This window comes from Monodon monoceros, unplaced genomic scaffold (genome assembly GCF_005190385.1).
Source record: "Monodon monoceros isolate NGI ecotype Baffin Bay Population unplaced genomic scaffold, NGI_Narwhal_1 Super_Scaffold_9, whole genome shotgun sequence".
In the NCBI taxonomy this organism is placed as follows: domain Eukaryota; kingdom Metazoa; phylum Chordata; class Mammalia; order Artiodactyla; family Monodontidae; genus Monodon; species Monodon monoceros.
The window spans coordinates 44512264-44527756 of record NW_021703786.1 but is presented as its reverse complement, the minus strand read 5'-3'; the positions used below and the strand labels follow the sequence as shown (position 1 = coordinate 44527756).

Genomic DNA, 15493 nt, shown 5'->3' with positions numbered 1-15493 from the left:
GTTCCCCTTGAATCATGAATGTCCACCTTGAACCACAGGCACTCACCTTCAGCCAGGTCTATGGAGACCTCCCCATCCCTATGGGACCATGGCAACGATCAGTGATCACTGAAAAGGGACCCCCACCAAGTGTCCCCTCTCCTTCCCCACCCCATCACTGTCCTCCCTACTCACCCCTCCTCCTGAGCAGCCAAGGAGTTCTGAGACAGCTTAGCTAAGTTCTTTGCATATTCTTCTTCAATCTTTATCCTGCAAAGGGAGAAAATCCAACATGTCAGCTCCCCACCACTAGACTGTGGGTCTGACCTGCAGCCCTGCTACTTATTAATAATCATGTAAACGAACCCGCCAGACCATAAGCTCTGCGAGTACGTGGGCTCTTGTCTGTCCACCTGACACATAGTAGGTGCTTAATCAATACATGTTGAATGAATAAATGAACGAAATTGTCTGAACCTCATCTGCAAAGTGAGGCATATGCACCGGTGTCCTAGGCTGTGCGGATAAGAGCGGTCATTTGCACAGTTCCTAGCACAGGGCTGGACACACAGCAAACACTTAAACGAAGAAATGTAACTCATGATGGACCACGGCTGCCCCCTCTCCCAGCCCCAGAGCTCTGGGCTGAGAGCCTGCAAGGTGGCGTCGGCCCCTCCGAAGCAGGAACAGAACCCCTCTCTACGTTCTCCCAGACCCCAGGGCCCCCAACTTCCAAGCCTGCAGGGTGCAAGCATTTCCATGGAAACCAGCAGTGCCCAGCTCTGTGGTGGATTCCACTTCCCCAGAGAGGGAAGTTGCCTTGGATTTCGCTTCCGGCAGGCAGGCCCTTGACACACTTTCAAGGCAGCTCTCCGGGGAGTGTTCAGTATTATCTGGCACAACCATGTAAAATGTGTTGTCATGGTATTAGTCACTGCCTAAGTGGTCCCCCGAGGAGCTGTGCTTGTGACGACCAGAGCTGGCCAGAGGGCTGGGGCCTCAGAGAGGCCCCTGGTCCATCACTGGGCAAATGAATAAAACCCCAGAGCTGCGCCCAGGGCTGCAGCATTTGCTTCCAGGCTGATCAGGAGCTGAAGGGTGGCCTGACAGAGTGCCAGGGCAGTGTTCTGAGTCATGATCACTTCCTGCTTCGGTGCTGAGAGGCTCAGTCTCGCTCCTCCTCTCACTACCAGCTCCGCCGTCTCCACATACTCTCAAGCCTGCCTCCATCACTTCCTCTCCATCCACTCAGCCTTTAGGACATGGATGGCCAGCCTCCAGCCAGGAGTTCTCTGGAGAAAGCAGATCTCACCATGTCACGCTCTCAGCTTCAAACCTCCAAAGGCTCATCAATGCCCACCGCACGCACCGGGCACGAGGCCCGTCCCCTCCAGAGCCGGCATCACGCCCCTAAGCTGTGGCCACGTGGTTTACCGGATGTCTGCCATGCCCCACCCCCCACCGCACTCCCTAGCCCCGGCCCAGCTCTCACCTCTGCACCTCAGCTCCCACCCCTCCCGGCTCTGAAAGGTCCCCCTCTACAAGACCCCAGGTGGACTGAGAAAAGTCACAGAAGTCCACCTGTCCCAGGGAAGACCAGTGTCCTCATGTGGAAGGTTCCAGTTATTTGTTAACATGACCTCTTTACTAAAATGTAAACCCTAAGTTAGGGTTTTCTAGCCGTTTTCCTCTTGGCCTGTTTCCTACTGTTGTTTTCTCACACCTGAGCTACAGAATCTCTCAATCTCCTACCAGTTTAATGGGCCATAAAATAAAGATTTGATTATACCAACAGAAAGTAGGCCTCCTAAGGAAAACAGATACCTTAAAATGCCAGAGAATTGTTACTGGATTATTGTTGCTATAATTAAAAGAGAAACATTTAAAAAATATATTGCCATTTACTATCAATATTTCCAGTGTGACTTGGAAACTCCAGACGGCACACATGTGGAACGGGGGGGTATGTGCACCTGTGTGAGTGTGCAGGTGTGTGGGTATGTGCTTTACAGGGTCTCACAACTTGGAGAGACTGAGGAGGGGGGAGATGAAGAAGGAACTTCTCTCTGTAGCTCTCCCCACTTCCATTAGGCTGAATTTATTGTTTCATCTACGGGCAGGCAAACCACTATTATAATCCCTGCACTTACCGTAATGACCTTATCTGACTCTCCCAGTAGGCTGAGCTCCCTGAAAGCAGGAATGGGAGGGTGGGGGTTTCTGGATGCCCAGGCCTGGCACATGGCTTTGGCTCAAAGATGGATTGAAAAGGTAACAGTCTCCTTTTTTGTTACGTTAAGGAACGGCTCTTCAAATGAGGGCGGCGCATGCGTAGATAAGCAAAGGGGCCAAGCAGTCTGCGTGGGGAGACATTAGGGAGCAGTGGGGACTGTGGCAAACTGGAAACACACACTCCCTGTACAGGGGCGGCTGCTCTTCAGCTCCAGCCAATTGTTGCATGGGGGATGCAAAGCCATGGAGCCAGACTTTCTTCTTTCCCCAGAGATGTCAGATATGCAGACTTTAATGTAACATCCACCAATTTTTTTTGCTGTTGTTGGTTCATATCTTTAAAAACATCACACAGGCCAAAGCAACACATCTGCTGGCCAGACGTGTCCCAAGGGCCATAAGCCTGTGACTCCCGTCTTGCGCTCCCCTTAGCGCTAACCAAGCCCGGTGCTGGCGTGCAGTGCTCACCCTGGCTGCTCACTCCCTCGGGCTCAGGGACCGAGGTGGGTGCTGTCACCAGTCCCCAGAGCTGGGAGGGCCCAGGCCTCACCTTTCCCGGATGAACTCTGACATTTCCTTCTGCATCTGTTTGCCCTTCAGCTGTTTCTGAAGCAGCAGTTCAAACCCAGCCATGGTTCCGTTGCCTTGGGGGTCCTTCTTATCAGCCTAGGAAGGAAGGAGAAGCAGCAGCGTTTAGGCGACATCAGCGTCTGGAGCCAGAAGGAATGGAGCGCAGGGAAGACAGACCCCAGAAGGGAACCTGATGTGCCTGGTAACCCTGTCCTCAGCCCCAGAGGCAGGACAAGGGCAGGAGTATTGGCTGCCCCAGCTCGCGCCTCTCCTGGCGCTCCTGTCCCCACGTGCTCTCTGATGCTTAAGCCCTGATCGCTGCCGCCACCCCATGTGCGTGCCCCTCAACCCCACAACCTGGGAAAGAAGAGGAGGAAGGGTATGTGGCCAAGAGCACAGGCACCAGGCAGCTGCTGGGGCTGGCTAGACCCTCTGCGGAGTCTTGGCATCTTGACTAAGCTGGGAGACAGTGTGTAACCTCAGGCGCAGGTACCCCTAGCCCTGAGCCATGCCATCCTCTCTTGCACTGGCTGGGCAGTGGCATCCTCCAACGCACATGCATAAAAGATCGTAGTGACTTCTGGGGAGAAGCTGGATTGAAGGGCAGCCGCAGTGGGAAAGGGCCCGCTTCCAGGCTTGACATCCCAGCCGGGGAATCCCAAGCAAGTTGCTTCACTTTAAATCTGAGCTGCTCATTCCATGAAACTGGGGAAATAATGGCAACCACCTGACGTGGTCATCTCAGGACAAATGACACATGGAAACAGCTTAGCCTAGTGTTCAGCAAATACCAAGTCTTCGGTGGACGGTATTTAAATTAGTTACTTTAAAGAAATGTCAGGACTTGGGGAAGATGGCCAAGTCATTGAAATGGGAATTTAGTACCCAATTCATTTTGCAAGCAAAGATTAACATTTCAAAATTAAATGCTTTTTGTTTTGTTTCGCCTGACCCTCCTCTAAGACGCCTGAATCTCTCTCTCCTGCTCTCCCCCGGCCCTCCCTGCCTCCCTGGTACCCCGAGCATGGCCTTCCCTGCCAGACAGGCATCCAGCAACTGTTCCCACAGCTACGGCTGCAGATCAACCCTCAGAGCCTTCCTGGACCCTGGCGGGCGCCACTCCTAGAGCTGTCCCCCCTCCAAGGCAGCCTTTCCCACCAGGGATCCAGAGTCAAATGCTTTGATACTTAAAGGGAGGAGTTGGAAACAGATCAAAATAGGGCTTCCCTGGTGGCGCAGTGGTTAAGAATCCGCCTGCCAATGCAGGGGACACGGGTTCGAGCCCCGGTCCGGGAAGATCCCACATGCCACGGAGCAACTAAGCCCGTGTGCCGCAACTACTGAGCCTGCGCTCTAGAGCCCGTGAGCCACAACTACTGAGCCCGCGTGCTACAACTACTGAAGCCTGTGTACCTAGAGCCCCCCGTGCTCCGCAACAAGGGAAGCCACCGCAATGAGAAGCCCGTGCACCGCAACGAAGACCCAATGCAGCCAAAAATAAATAAATTAATTTAAAAAACAACAAAAGAACAACAACAAAAAAATAGGTCCTTTGCCACCACAGAGAGGAGCATCAGTGAGAACCCTGTCCCAGGATCTGGAAAGACCTGGGCTCTCTCTCAGCTCAGCCACTGGGCACAGCGGTCAGGTCCTAGGCTGTGTCTCCCACCACTCACCCTAAAATAAGAATGGATTGCACCTCTAACATCCCGTTAGAACAGCTGTTTTACGAGAGGGGAAAAGAAAAGGGCTGGTGACGCCTGGAGAACGCCACTTACCTCCCCATTCCCTCCCAGTGCAGGATCCCTTCCTCAGCTGCCCTGACCCAGGGCCCTCTGAGCCACACTGTAATACCTCTCTTGACGGGGAGATCATCACCACACGGGGCACACCATGTCCCAAGGGGGCTTCTCTGGCCATTGAAAAGTTACTCCAAGTACATGTGCCCTCCATTGTATGAATGCTACATCTTGATGAAAAAGCCAAAGAAAAATTATTTGAAATACTGAGCCCCAATCTGCCTCCCCGAGAGGATGTATACGCTGAGTGATTTGTCCACACTGGGAAAACCAGCCCGAGGAAGTGGGCTTTAATAACCGTGTTAGCAGAAAAATTTCTGTGAGGGGAAAAGGCCTCGATGGTCCGAGAGATAAAACCCTGGGGTAAGCATCAGAGTCCCAGGAGGGCTTGAATCAAGATGGGACCTGGGTGATGCTGACCAGCAGCAGGATGACCCACTCCCCCTGGCTCCCTACCATCCCCCACCATCCGCCACCCGCTGACCTCCGGCTCCCAGGGTGCCCATTCCCGGTGCTTGAGCTGGTCTCCCCCGCATGCTCTGTTTCCTGCTCCCCTCTTTATGGATGACGTCTCTCCTGCACCCACTCCCCTTAAGGATGATGTCTCCAACCTAGCTCTTCCCCTCCATCTCCACAGCTGTCACCATCTTTCCTGGCCTCCCACAGGTTCACGGGCACTTCTGCCTGTTTACAGCCCTCCTTGCATGACACAGGCAAATCAGATCACATCTGATTCCTGCTTAAACCCTCCACCACCTTCCCGCTGCAAACAGAATAAAACCCAGCATACTTATGGAGGCTGCGAGGTCTCGTACACTCGGATTCCCTGCTCACCCTCACCCCTGGGCTCACCCCCGCCCCCGAGGTGTGCCTGCCGCCAAAGCCAGAGCCCTTTCTACAATATTTGCTGCCTCTGCACATATCTCAGAAGATCTGGAAGAAACACAGCAAAAGGAATCTTTGGCTACCTTCTGAAGGGCAAGAGATTTGGTAGAAAGACAAAAGCATTTGGTTAGCAAATCTAAAAAAGGGTAGATAATCCATTCTGACTGGTGGGTAAAAAAAAAAGTTTGGATTTTTAAAATTTCTCGTTCCTTGGGGCCTCTGCCAAAGTTTACTTTTTTTAGGTGTACAATTCACTGGTTTTTAATATATACACAGGTCGTACAACGATCACCACTGTCTGATTCCAGAACGGGGTGATTTCATTTTAAAAGCCATTGTGAACTTTACAATGAAAATGTCCAGGAGTACTCCCAGAGTTTCTGAGTAGGACTCTCTGAATCTGCCAAAGGATATTTCTTTAATTTTGGAGAACTACACACAAAATTTACCATCTTAACCATTTTTAAGTGCACAGTGCAGGGGCATTAAAGACATTTGCACTGTTGTGCAAACATCACCACCATCCCCCTCCAGAACTTTCTCATCTTGCAAAACTGAAACTCCGTACCCATGGAACAATACGCAAAAGCTCTGGAACCACAGAATTATTCAAACTGGAGTCCCCTACAGATTGTGCCTAACCTCCTTGTGACTTTGATGGAAACAGGGAGGCTGTCCAGGAGGAGAAACACTGTCCAGGGTCACCTACAAGAGTGACAGAGCAGGGGCTTCCCTGGTGGCGCAGTGGTTGAGAGTCCGCCTGCCGATGCGGGGGACGCGGGTTCGTGCCCCGGTCCGGGAAGATCCCACATGCCGCGGAGCGGCTAGGCCCGTGAGCCATGGCCGCTGATCCTGCGCGTCCGGAGCCTGTGCTCCGCAACGGGAGAGGCCACATCAGTGAGAGGCCCGCGTACCGCGAAAAAAAAAACCCAAATAAATAAATAAAAAATAAAAAGAGTGACAGAGCAGGTCTGAAGCCCAGGTTGGAGCTGATTCTGGTCTCCTGCTACCACTGAGCGGCAAGGGGACCCTCCAGCTTACCTGCATTCTGCCTGGAGTTTCCATATTGCCCTGCGGACTTTCTGAGATTTATGGAATGATCCAGACTCCAAGTGGGACTTAAGTTTCCAGCCTCCAGTGCTCAATCGACTGCCAGCCCGTTAGGTTTCACCCGGAGAGGTCGCTCTGCTTTGAGCTCAAGCCACCGCCCCCTCCCGGGGGTCCACTCCTGGTCCCCGGGGCCGCAGTGCAGGGGACGCCGAGGCACCACTTACCCAGAAATAGTCACAGTAGCTCCATTCGGTTGGTTTGAGTAGCTGCTGCTCCGGCATCGTGTCTGGGTGAGGAAATGTCACGCAGTTTATCTGGAGGACACAGAACAGGAAAGAACACGGCTTGGATGGCGGGTTGGGAGAAGCTGGAGAGGCTTGGGTCCTAGGACACGGCACTGAAGAGGTCCCCCTACAGGGCTAGCTTGATAGAGAACATGCACTGGGGTCCTGGGATGCTCTGGCAGTCGGCCTTTCAAATGAGGGGCAACCGGCACTCACTCCCACCCCAGAGGGGCTGAAATCAGTCCAAACTGTCTAGAGAGCAGTGCGACAGAAGCTAGCAACACTGCAAATGTCCACAGCCTTCCACCCAGAGGCTGCACTTGTAAGATTCTATCCTACAGATACCTACACACGGGTGCAGTGACATAAGCACACGGTTTTCACCACGGCTCGGTTTGCAGTAGCAAAAGGCTGGAACGCAACTCCACTGTCTATCAGCAGGGGAATGGTTAAAAAGTATGAGACAGACATGTATGGGCATCACATCCATGGTGAAAGACATGGCAAGAACGTTCTTCTGTACTGATAAGGAAGGTGTGGCAGGATACAGTGTTAAGTGGGTGGGTGGCGGGAGAAAAGGTAGACTAGTATTCACTGTTTGCTATCTTAGTGTAAAAAATTTTTTTAAATTTAAAAAAAAAAAAAAAGGAGGGGACTCCCCTGATGGTGCAGTGGTTAGGAATCCACCTGCCAATGCAGGGGACACGAGTCTGAGCCCTGGTCCGGGAAGATCCCACATGCCTCGGAGCAACGAAGCCCCTGCGCCACAACTACTGAGCCTGCGCTCTAGAGTCCGCAAGCCACAACCACTGAAGCCCGCGCGCCTAGAGCCCGTGCTCCGCAACAAGAGAAGCCACCGTAATGAGAAGCCTGTGCACCGCAATGAAGAGTAGCCCCCGCTCGCCACAAGTAGAGAAAGCCCGCGCTCAGCAACGAAGACCCAACGCAGCCAAAAAAAAAAAAGAAAAAAAAAAATCTTTAAAAAAATAAATAAAATTTAAGAAAAGAGGAGGAAGGAATAGACACCCATTTGGTATGTTTCTGGAAACTGATAACATCATTTGCTTCCGGGGAAAGGAATGAAGTGGCTGAGCATCCTGGGTGAGAAGTTACCTTGTGAATTTTACCTCATGATGTGTATTCTATGAACAAAGAGAGTTGAAGTGATAATCCAGGGTGCGTGCCTGGGGCGGGCTGGCCCTGGCCCAGGAGAGAGCAGCGCAGAGATTCCTGGGCTCTGCCTCAGACTTTTCTGCCTGAGCACGATCGTGGTGCCCCTGGCTTTCCCTGCTCGGCAGAAGTGGCCTCGCCGCTGACCCCGCTGATGTCGCTTCAAGCCCCAGATCCGCTCCTAGAGAGTCCGCTAATTTGTTCTGGGAGCCGCAAGGCCTCGGGAAGGCAAGGCCTGAGCCCTGGCAGTCTTTAACCCTCATCACAGCCCCAGCATCTGCCGAAGTGGGAGCCATCAGACGTTCACGGCGAGAACAGTGCAGAAAACCCCCGAGGTTCTGAATCCAAGCCACAGACTCCAGGGCCAGGCAGCCATGCAGAGAAGTGAGGGACCCGCACATCATGGAAACTGAAGCTTGGGCTGGTGGGGGGACCAGCCTCCACTTCGGGAAGCGGGGTGGTGTCTGCGAACGTCTGACTAGGGGGCAGATTCCTCTCAGCTCCCGCCTGCTGCCAAGCCAGAATGAGGAGTCCGGGGTTGTCAGCTTATGCGATGACACCTTGTAAGCCAAAGCAGCCCTCTGCTAGCTGAGTCAGGCCCGTGGGCCCCCAGCCATGGCCTCTGGTTCAGGTGCTTGGGGGTGGCTAGAAGTAAATCCAGGCCCTGCCGGCTCCCGGGGGCACAGGCCTCGCTTGCACTCCTAGGGGGAGAACACAGGAGAAATCCCAGCCAAGGGAAGGGCCCCCTCCTCCCAGATACTGGCATCTGGCCGACGTAAGGGCGGGGATTCCCGCTCTGGAGGGAAGCATGACGACACAGGAGGAAGGATCAGGGCCAGGAATGACCCCGAGAGCCCTGGAGACAGGGAGCATGGAATTCCACCAAGGTCAAGGTAGAGGCCCACGGAGCCCCTGGGGTGAGATGTTTTCTCCCAATGCCCCAGTCCCCAGCCACCCGAGGTATCACTGGCCTGCAGGAGTCTGCTTGGGGGTGGCCAGCCTCTCAATGCCTAGCTCAGGCAATGGTCTCCCCAAACCCTCTTTTTGGGCTGACACCCCCAAGTTTGTCCAGAGATGAGCCTCCTTCTGGAAACGAGGGCTGGATTCCACAGTTTCACATACTCCTTATTTCACGTTCCAGCTATTCTTGCCTCGACAAACAATGATGACCACAGCCTATCTTTATTTGGTTTATTAATGTAATCCATGAAAACTTCAAGCAAATTTAATGATAAATTAACTATGACATTACACTGGGCATTAAACATCGTGGAGGCAGGTACTCAGAAGTGGATACAAAGGTCTTCTAGAGTGCCTTGTCTGGGGTCTAGGAGACAGGGGAGGGGCGTACCACAAGTGGCCCTATAACAACCGCTGAAGGTGAAAGCTAGCGGGGCTGCGGAGAGAGAGGTTGGGGGAGGACAAGGCTTCATCCCTCTCGGGGCTCCTGCCACTCTCTGAGGACACCAGCCCTTGGATGGACTGGCCAGTGGCCCCAGAGTGCCCGTGTCCATCCCTGTCAACTCTGGTTTGGGGATTTCGCAGCCCCAGCAATCCCATAGGAATTTCCCTGAATCCTGGCAGAGCCCTGCACCCCCCTGGTGGGCGTCTCGAGAACTACACCTCACCGGCCCCATCGTGGGAGGCATCCTGGGAGAATTTCTGCAAAAGCTTTGCGTACATCCTCACTTCATCCTTCCGGCAGCCCCACAAGCTGGGTCACACTGGTCTCACTTGATTAACTGAGGATCACAGAAGTATTTGCCTCTAGTCTGGGCTGACGGCTCGAGCCCTCGCCCACGATGCTGTGCCATGGAACACGTGCTCGGTCCATGCAAACGTTTGTTGAGCGGCTACTTGGTGCCACGCGGTAGGCTAGACCTTCCCAGCACTTTGCACAGGTGCATTTGTATTTCTCGTGACTGCTTATTCAGCATCTCTCTTCCTTCGCCAGACAGTCTGTCCCAGGAGGGGAGGAAGCCCACCTCCTCCCCGCTGTGTCCCTAGTACCTGGCCCAGCACAGCCATGTGATGGGAGCTGGAAATGTTTCTTGATACAATGAACGGAGGCTAGAGATAGAAGGTGTAGTCTCTGCCCTCGACGGTTTTACAGCCCGATGAAGAAGGCAAACAAGTAAATATGTAATTGCAATTCTCTGTGTATAATGGTGGAGCCAGGGTCAGAAGCCAGCAATCTACGTCACACTCAATCTATGTCATGCTACCTTCTAACACACTTAGGCATAGCCATGCCACGTCCCAAGGCAGGGGCTCAGGTAGGAAGGGGTGCCGGACAGGAAGCAGGAGACAGGGGAACGCCCCCACTATGTACTGTTTGGGGGAAGTTCCAGGAGCCCCTCCCACTCTCGCTCCCAAGCTCACCATCCTCAAGCAACAGTGTCTTCGCTCTGGCACCAACTCTGCTCTCTCCAGCCCTCAGTAAATGGAGTAACACCTGCTCTGCCCCTGACGGCCAGGGGGCCCCCTGAGCAGCAGAGGTTCTGCCAGGGCCGGCCTGCATGGGGGCAGGCAGAACCACAAAAGCTGCCCTCAGAAACTCTCTTGCAGGGGCTACAGCCACCACTCAGGCGCCTGGCCATGGCACAAGAGCCGCTGAACACAAGTGTGACCCACCCAAGGGGCCTGGCGTGGGGAGGCCCAGCGCAAGCCCCGGCCCCGGCCCCAGCACAGCACGGAGGCCTCCCTGGAGGCAGAGGCCGCAGCTATGTGCCCTCCTCTCTGACAGCCGCCTGCAACATAGAAGAGAAGGTGGTTTCACAACCAAGCGCGCCCTGAATTTCCTCCTGGTGGGAGAGGCTACTCTGGGAGGGAGTGAGAGAGGCAAAAGCCAGAGTTGGGACCTGTGGAAGCAGAACAGAAATGCCCTCAAGCACTCACACCCAGTCCCCGAGCTCCCACCCGGGGCCCCCAGACGGGCCATGCCGGGAAGCTCAGACTGAAGACTAGAGGAGTCCCCAGACTCTTCTTTCTAGGACAGGAGTGTGGCTAGGTGGCTCTGCTGTCACCTTTTCTGGAATCTTCCAGATTCTGACGCATCATATTGGTGCCGAGGCTGTGAACTGCCATTAGCGCCCGTCACTTCCAATCAAGCAAGCAGCCACTCAGTGCCAGCCCTGCCCGGGGCCCCACTGCTGACAAGCAGCCCACGTGTCGGCCTCTTCAAAACCTGTTCCCGGCCCGGGTCGGGGAGCCGGAGCGTCGGAATCAAGCTCGGTCCTTGCTTCTCGGCCACACTGTGAGCCAGACTCGGACGCCGCGTGCACTTCTCTGCTGCCTGGGTGAGACCAGGTAAGAGGACGCTCACCTGCTCACCCTATCCCCGCACAGCGGGGCGAGGGAAGCTTGGGCCCCAGCCTCCCCGCACCGTTCCCCCCAGCATCTCCTTCCAGGGAAGCCACGAGCTCTGCAGGATCAGGACTCAGGGAGGGGCCGCAGTGGGAGAGTGACTGCTCCGTGGAAGGGAGATAGCCACGGTACAGAGCTCTGCAGCCCCACTGGTCGGCCGGCTGGCAAGGATGCCCATGTCCAGCCTGGAGAGGAGAAGGCCCGCGTGGGCTGGCAGTCAGCAGACCCAGGTTCAAGTCCGGGGCTCTGGTCCTCACTCACTCTGTGCCCCTTCTCAGTTTTCCCAGCAAGGAGTCCCCAAGGCTTGAGTGCTTATTTAAAACCTCCGGGGTGCGGGGGTGTTGGTTATAACGCAAACCTTCCAGCCTCGCCCCAGAGTGACCAACAGAGGAATCTGCATTTTAAACAAGTATCCCCAAGGCTTCAGATGAGAAGCACTGCTGTAGGGCGGCGGCAAGGAGGAGGGAAGGCAGTGAGGCAGGGGTGGAGGAGGTGTGTTGCCAGGAGACCCAGGGCCACGCCCACGCTGACAAAGCCCCAGGCTCCTGCCGAAAGGCAGACCAGAGCAGTGACCCGGGCCACACCGCGTGAGCTGGGCTCCATCACCCATGGGAGGCATAACGCTCTGCTTTTCACTTTTCATTTCTCTTATTCACGTTCCTTCTACAACGCAGTTTCTTCTCCCTCTTTCTCCATCTTTCAGGGAACTTTGGGAGCTCCTGCTTCGCCCCAGTACTCTGGGGCTTTCTGTGAACGTGAGGACTGTGTTCTCAGGACGTCTGCCCCGGGGGGCCTGTCCACGCCCTCCCCATCAGCTCCAGTAACAAGGAAGCTGCTGCTGGCCCAGGGTTGAGCCGCCTGGTCCCACCCTTGGGAGGCAACTTGCACCGGGAGCATTGCTGGTGGGTAAGAGCACAGGTCTCAGGTCCTGATGCTTCCCAGCTGCGCGACCTCGGGCGAGGCCCTGCTCTGTGCCTCAGTTTCCTCATCTGTAAACACGGTGATGAGGGGACTAGTGTGAACTGAGCGCCTACTGTGTGCCAGGCTGTTCTACGTGCTTTCCACACCATCCCTAGGGCGCACACGCCCATCGTCTCCCCATTGTACAGATGTGGACACTGAGACCCAGAGAGGCCAGGTCGCTGCCCAGCTGGTGGGTGCTGTGCTGACCCCCTTGGCTTCAGAGCCCGAGTTCCCAGTCCCCACTCTACCCTGGTCCAACCACCTGCCCTCCCCGCAGTGAGCGGAGAATGAAATGGGTGCTCAGAACCCTCCTGGTGCCTAATAAATGTACACACAGGGGCAGCAATTATGACTGTTGACATTGTTTGCCTGCCGCTTTTTCCTCCCCAAATCCGTCAAAGCAGGATCTGCAGCCTGCATGAGCCGGGGCAGGGGACCCCGTCTTGCTTCCATCTCCGAGAACTGTGTGACAGAGCCTGAGGGAGCCTTTCTGCGGCCCCAGAGCTGCTGCACTTGGGTCGAAACCGCACACCTAGGACCACACGTCTCCCAGCTCCAAGTTCTTAGCTGAGCAGATGGGCGAGTTGTTTCTCTACTTGGAGGGGGAGGGACGTCCAGCGCCTGCCTTCCCTGAGCACAGGGCTGATGTGGAGCCGGAGGCAGGGTGGCGTGGGGACTCGGCGGGCTTTTGGAAGAGCCCTGGGAGGCTGTCTGGCCGCTCTGGGCAGAGGCTGCCTGCTTCCCCATCAGCAACTCCCAGGAACTCTATTCTTAGGGCGCTTTCTCTTCCTTTTAACTTTGATGTCTTCCAGAAGTTACCCTGCACAAAAGCCACCCTGCCGTGGCTGTAATTTACACGTCATGTCACTTGCGAGGAGCACAGCCCACCCCCTCCAACCCACTTCTGCACGCGTACCTTCCCCTGCCTGCCCTGCAAAAATGGCTTCTGCACCATTCCAACCACAATCCTTCCACTTGTTTGCCCCAAGAGAAAAAGTGAAATAAGAAATCAACAGAAGAAGGGCCGGGAGGAGGCAAGGGGGGAACCCTCGGCAACATCCAAGCTTTGGAACTTCCCAGGTACCAGGCTGGGCATCGCTTCCATTCAGCGGTCCGCATTGCCATGGCAACAGCCGAGCCATGGACCAGAGACAGCCCCAGCTTGCCACCCAACATGCGCGCGCTCCGCGGAAGCCACTTACCGTGATGGTGTTTTCCTTGCTCTGCTTTTTGCCTGGTGACGAGGATCCCAGGTTCTGGGGAGAGACACAAGAAATATCGTCAAAGCTGTTCTCCATATCGGACATCCTCTTTCATTCGGGTTCCCTGAAGGTGGAGGGATTGATTAAAAGCCTCGGGCCGGGGAAGTTTGGGGATGCTCCGGCTGCCGTTAACCCCCAAGTCACCATATTCTGGGAGAGGGCAGGCAGGAGCCTCCCGTGCCCTGGCTTGAAGACGAATTGGAGGAAGCCTCCAGCACAGGCTCTGAGAAAACTGCTCCAAAGCAGGTCTGCCTCCTCTTCTCCCCGTCGGTGGTTGGGGGAGCTAACCCCTCAGCGGCCCTCTGCTGGTAAGTGGTTCTGCACGCTGCTTGCTGCCTTAACCGGCAGAATCCACCCGGGGAGCAGAGAGTTAAGGCCACCACCTCCTCGCACTGAGGATTCAGAACATGACATCTTATTCCAAATCCCCCGGGGCCGACATATCACACCCCAGATACGTGCAATGTGGCCTGGGGTGCTCGGCCACATCCGTGACATGTCACCTTCCCAACCCCGAGAGCAGGGGGGCTCTGTTTTGGCTTCCATTCGGACTTTGGGGGTCTTCCCTTTGCCAGCAAGAAAACCACTGTCCCAAGGACCACCAAGCCCACAGGACCTCAGCAGCTTGCCCCAGACCTAGGATGGTCCTGGAATGGAAAGTAAGGATCGCCAGATGAAAACACCACATGGGTCCTAAGAGCCTATGACCCTAAAGGGGAGGGTCAATTCTGGGTCTTTGTTGTCCCATCAGCAGTTATGTCAGGGACTCTATAGGGTCCCTGAGCAGGACATGGGATGCCCACTCCTGTCCTGAGCCACATGTCGAGCTGGGAAGCAGGCTCGCCCCTAAGGCACTGCAGTGGCATCGCATGCGTGTCCTGGGACTCATGGCCTTATTCTGTCTCTAGTGGGAGGGAAGGAAGTGGCTGCTAGGACTTTACAGAGAAAGGCCCAGAAGAAGCACGAAGAGGCTTCTCCAGCAAGCCTCAGGGAACCAGCAGTCCCCATCCCCAGGTCAGCACAGCTCTGGACCACCCAGCAGGATGAGCGTTTTGGGGGTGGGGTGTGGTCAGCCCCTGCCTCAGGAACCCAACTGCTCATCAGGCAAAATAAGAAGCTTGATGGAGTTCCTGCCCATGGTCCCCTCATTCCCTGCCTCCCCCCACCTCAAGACCCCCCCTCAGTCCCTCGTTCCCAACGAGACCTACTTTGGCAGGTAAGTAAAGTTAGCTAATGAAAACTGACATCCCCGGACTGTCCAGCTAAAAGGGACCTTTACGTGTCATCGTTTCACAGACAAGAAGATGAACTCGCTAGCCTTGACATCCTGCCAAGTTAACTTGAACCTGTTTCACCATCTGTCACCAACGGTCCTCAGGCTCTGGAGTGCATCAGAATTAGCTCTCCCCCATCGGGTCCCCCCACCCACCTCCCAGAACGGCTGATCCAGCAGGTCTCCGGGGGCCAGGGTCTTTAAGGCAGAGTCTGGGGGCCTCCATGGAGGATGTCTGTTCTGTTGTTGCATTGAGGCCCCCCTAACTACAGCACTTCTGTTAGCAGACCCAACAGGTTCTGGGGCAACGTCACACTTGTGACCAACTATAGCTTCCTTAGACGTGTTAAATGCATCAACTCATCCAGCCTGCCCACCCTGGACCCTCCCAAACTATCAATTCTGCCCAGGGCACTTGCCAAGATTGGGCTTTCTTCGAGGAAGGCAGACTGAGGCTGCACGGCAGGGGCCCAGGTGCCAGTCTCCAAGGAGAACAGACAGGTGCTGGGCTCTTCCTACAGGTTCGTCCATGCAAATACACACCTGGGATGGGCAAGGAGAACCTTTGGGATGGATTCGTTTTTTGTTTGTTTATTTTTGCGGTACGTGGGCCTCTCACTGCTGTGGCCTCTCCCGTTGCGGAGCACAGGCTCCGGACGC

The 15493-nt window shown here is 55.2% G+C and overlaps 1 protein-coding gene across 4 annotated transcripts in view; it reads right to left on the bottom strand.

Moving 5' to 3' along the window:
• The window catches only part of GAS7 (growth arrest specific 7), a 200909-nt gene that overhangs the window by 24687 nt on the left and 160729 nt on the right, over window positions 1-15493 (bottom strand). For all 4 annotated transcript variants that reach the window (XM_029212829.1, XM_029212831.1, XM_029212830.1 and 1 more), the window contains exons 5-8: window positions 13501-13554; window positions 6740-6829; window positions 2762-2877; window positions 175-249 (exon numbers count right to left, since the gene is read on the bottom strand). In XM_029212829.1, the coding sequence (XP_029068662.1) occupies window positions 175-249; window positions 2762-2877; window positions 6740-6829; window positions 13501-13554 (335 nt within the window). The remainder of the gene's footprint in view (window positions 1-174; window positions 250-2761; window positions 2878-6739; window positions 6830-13500; window positions 13555-15493) is intronic.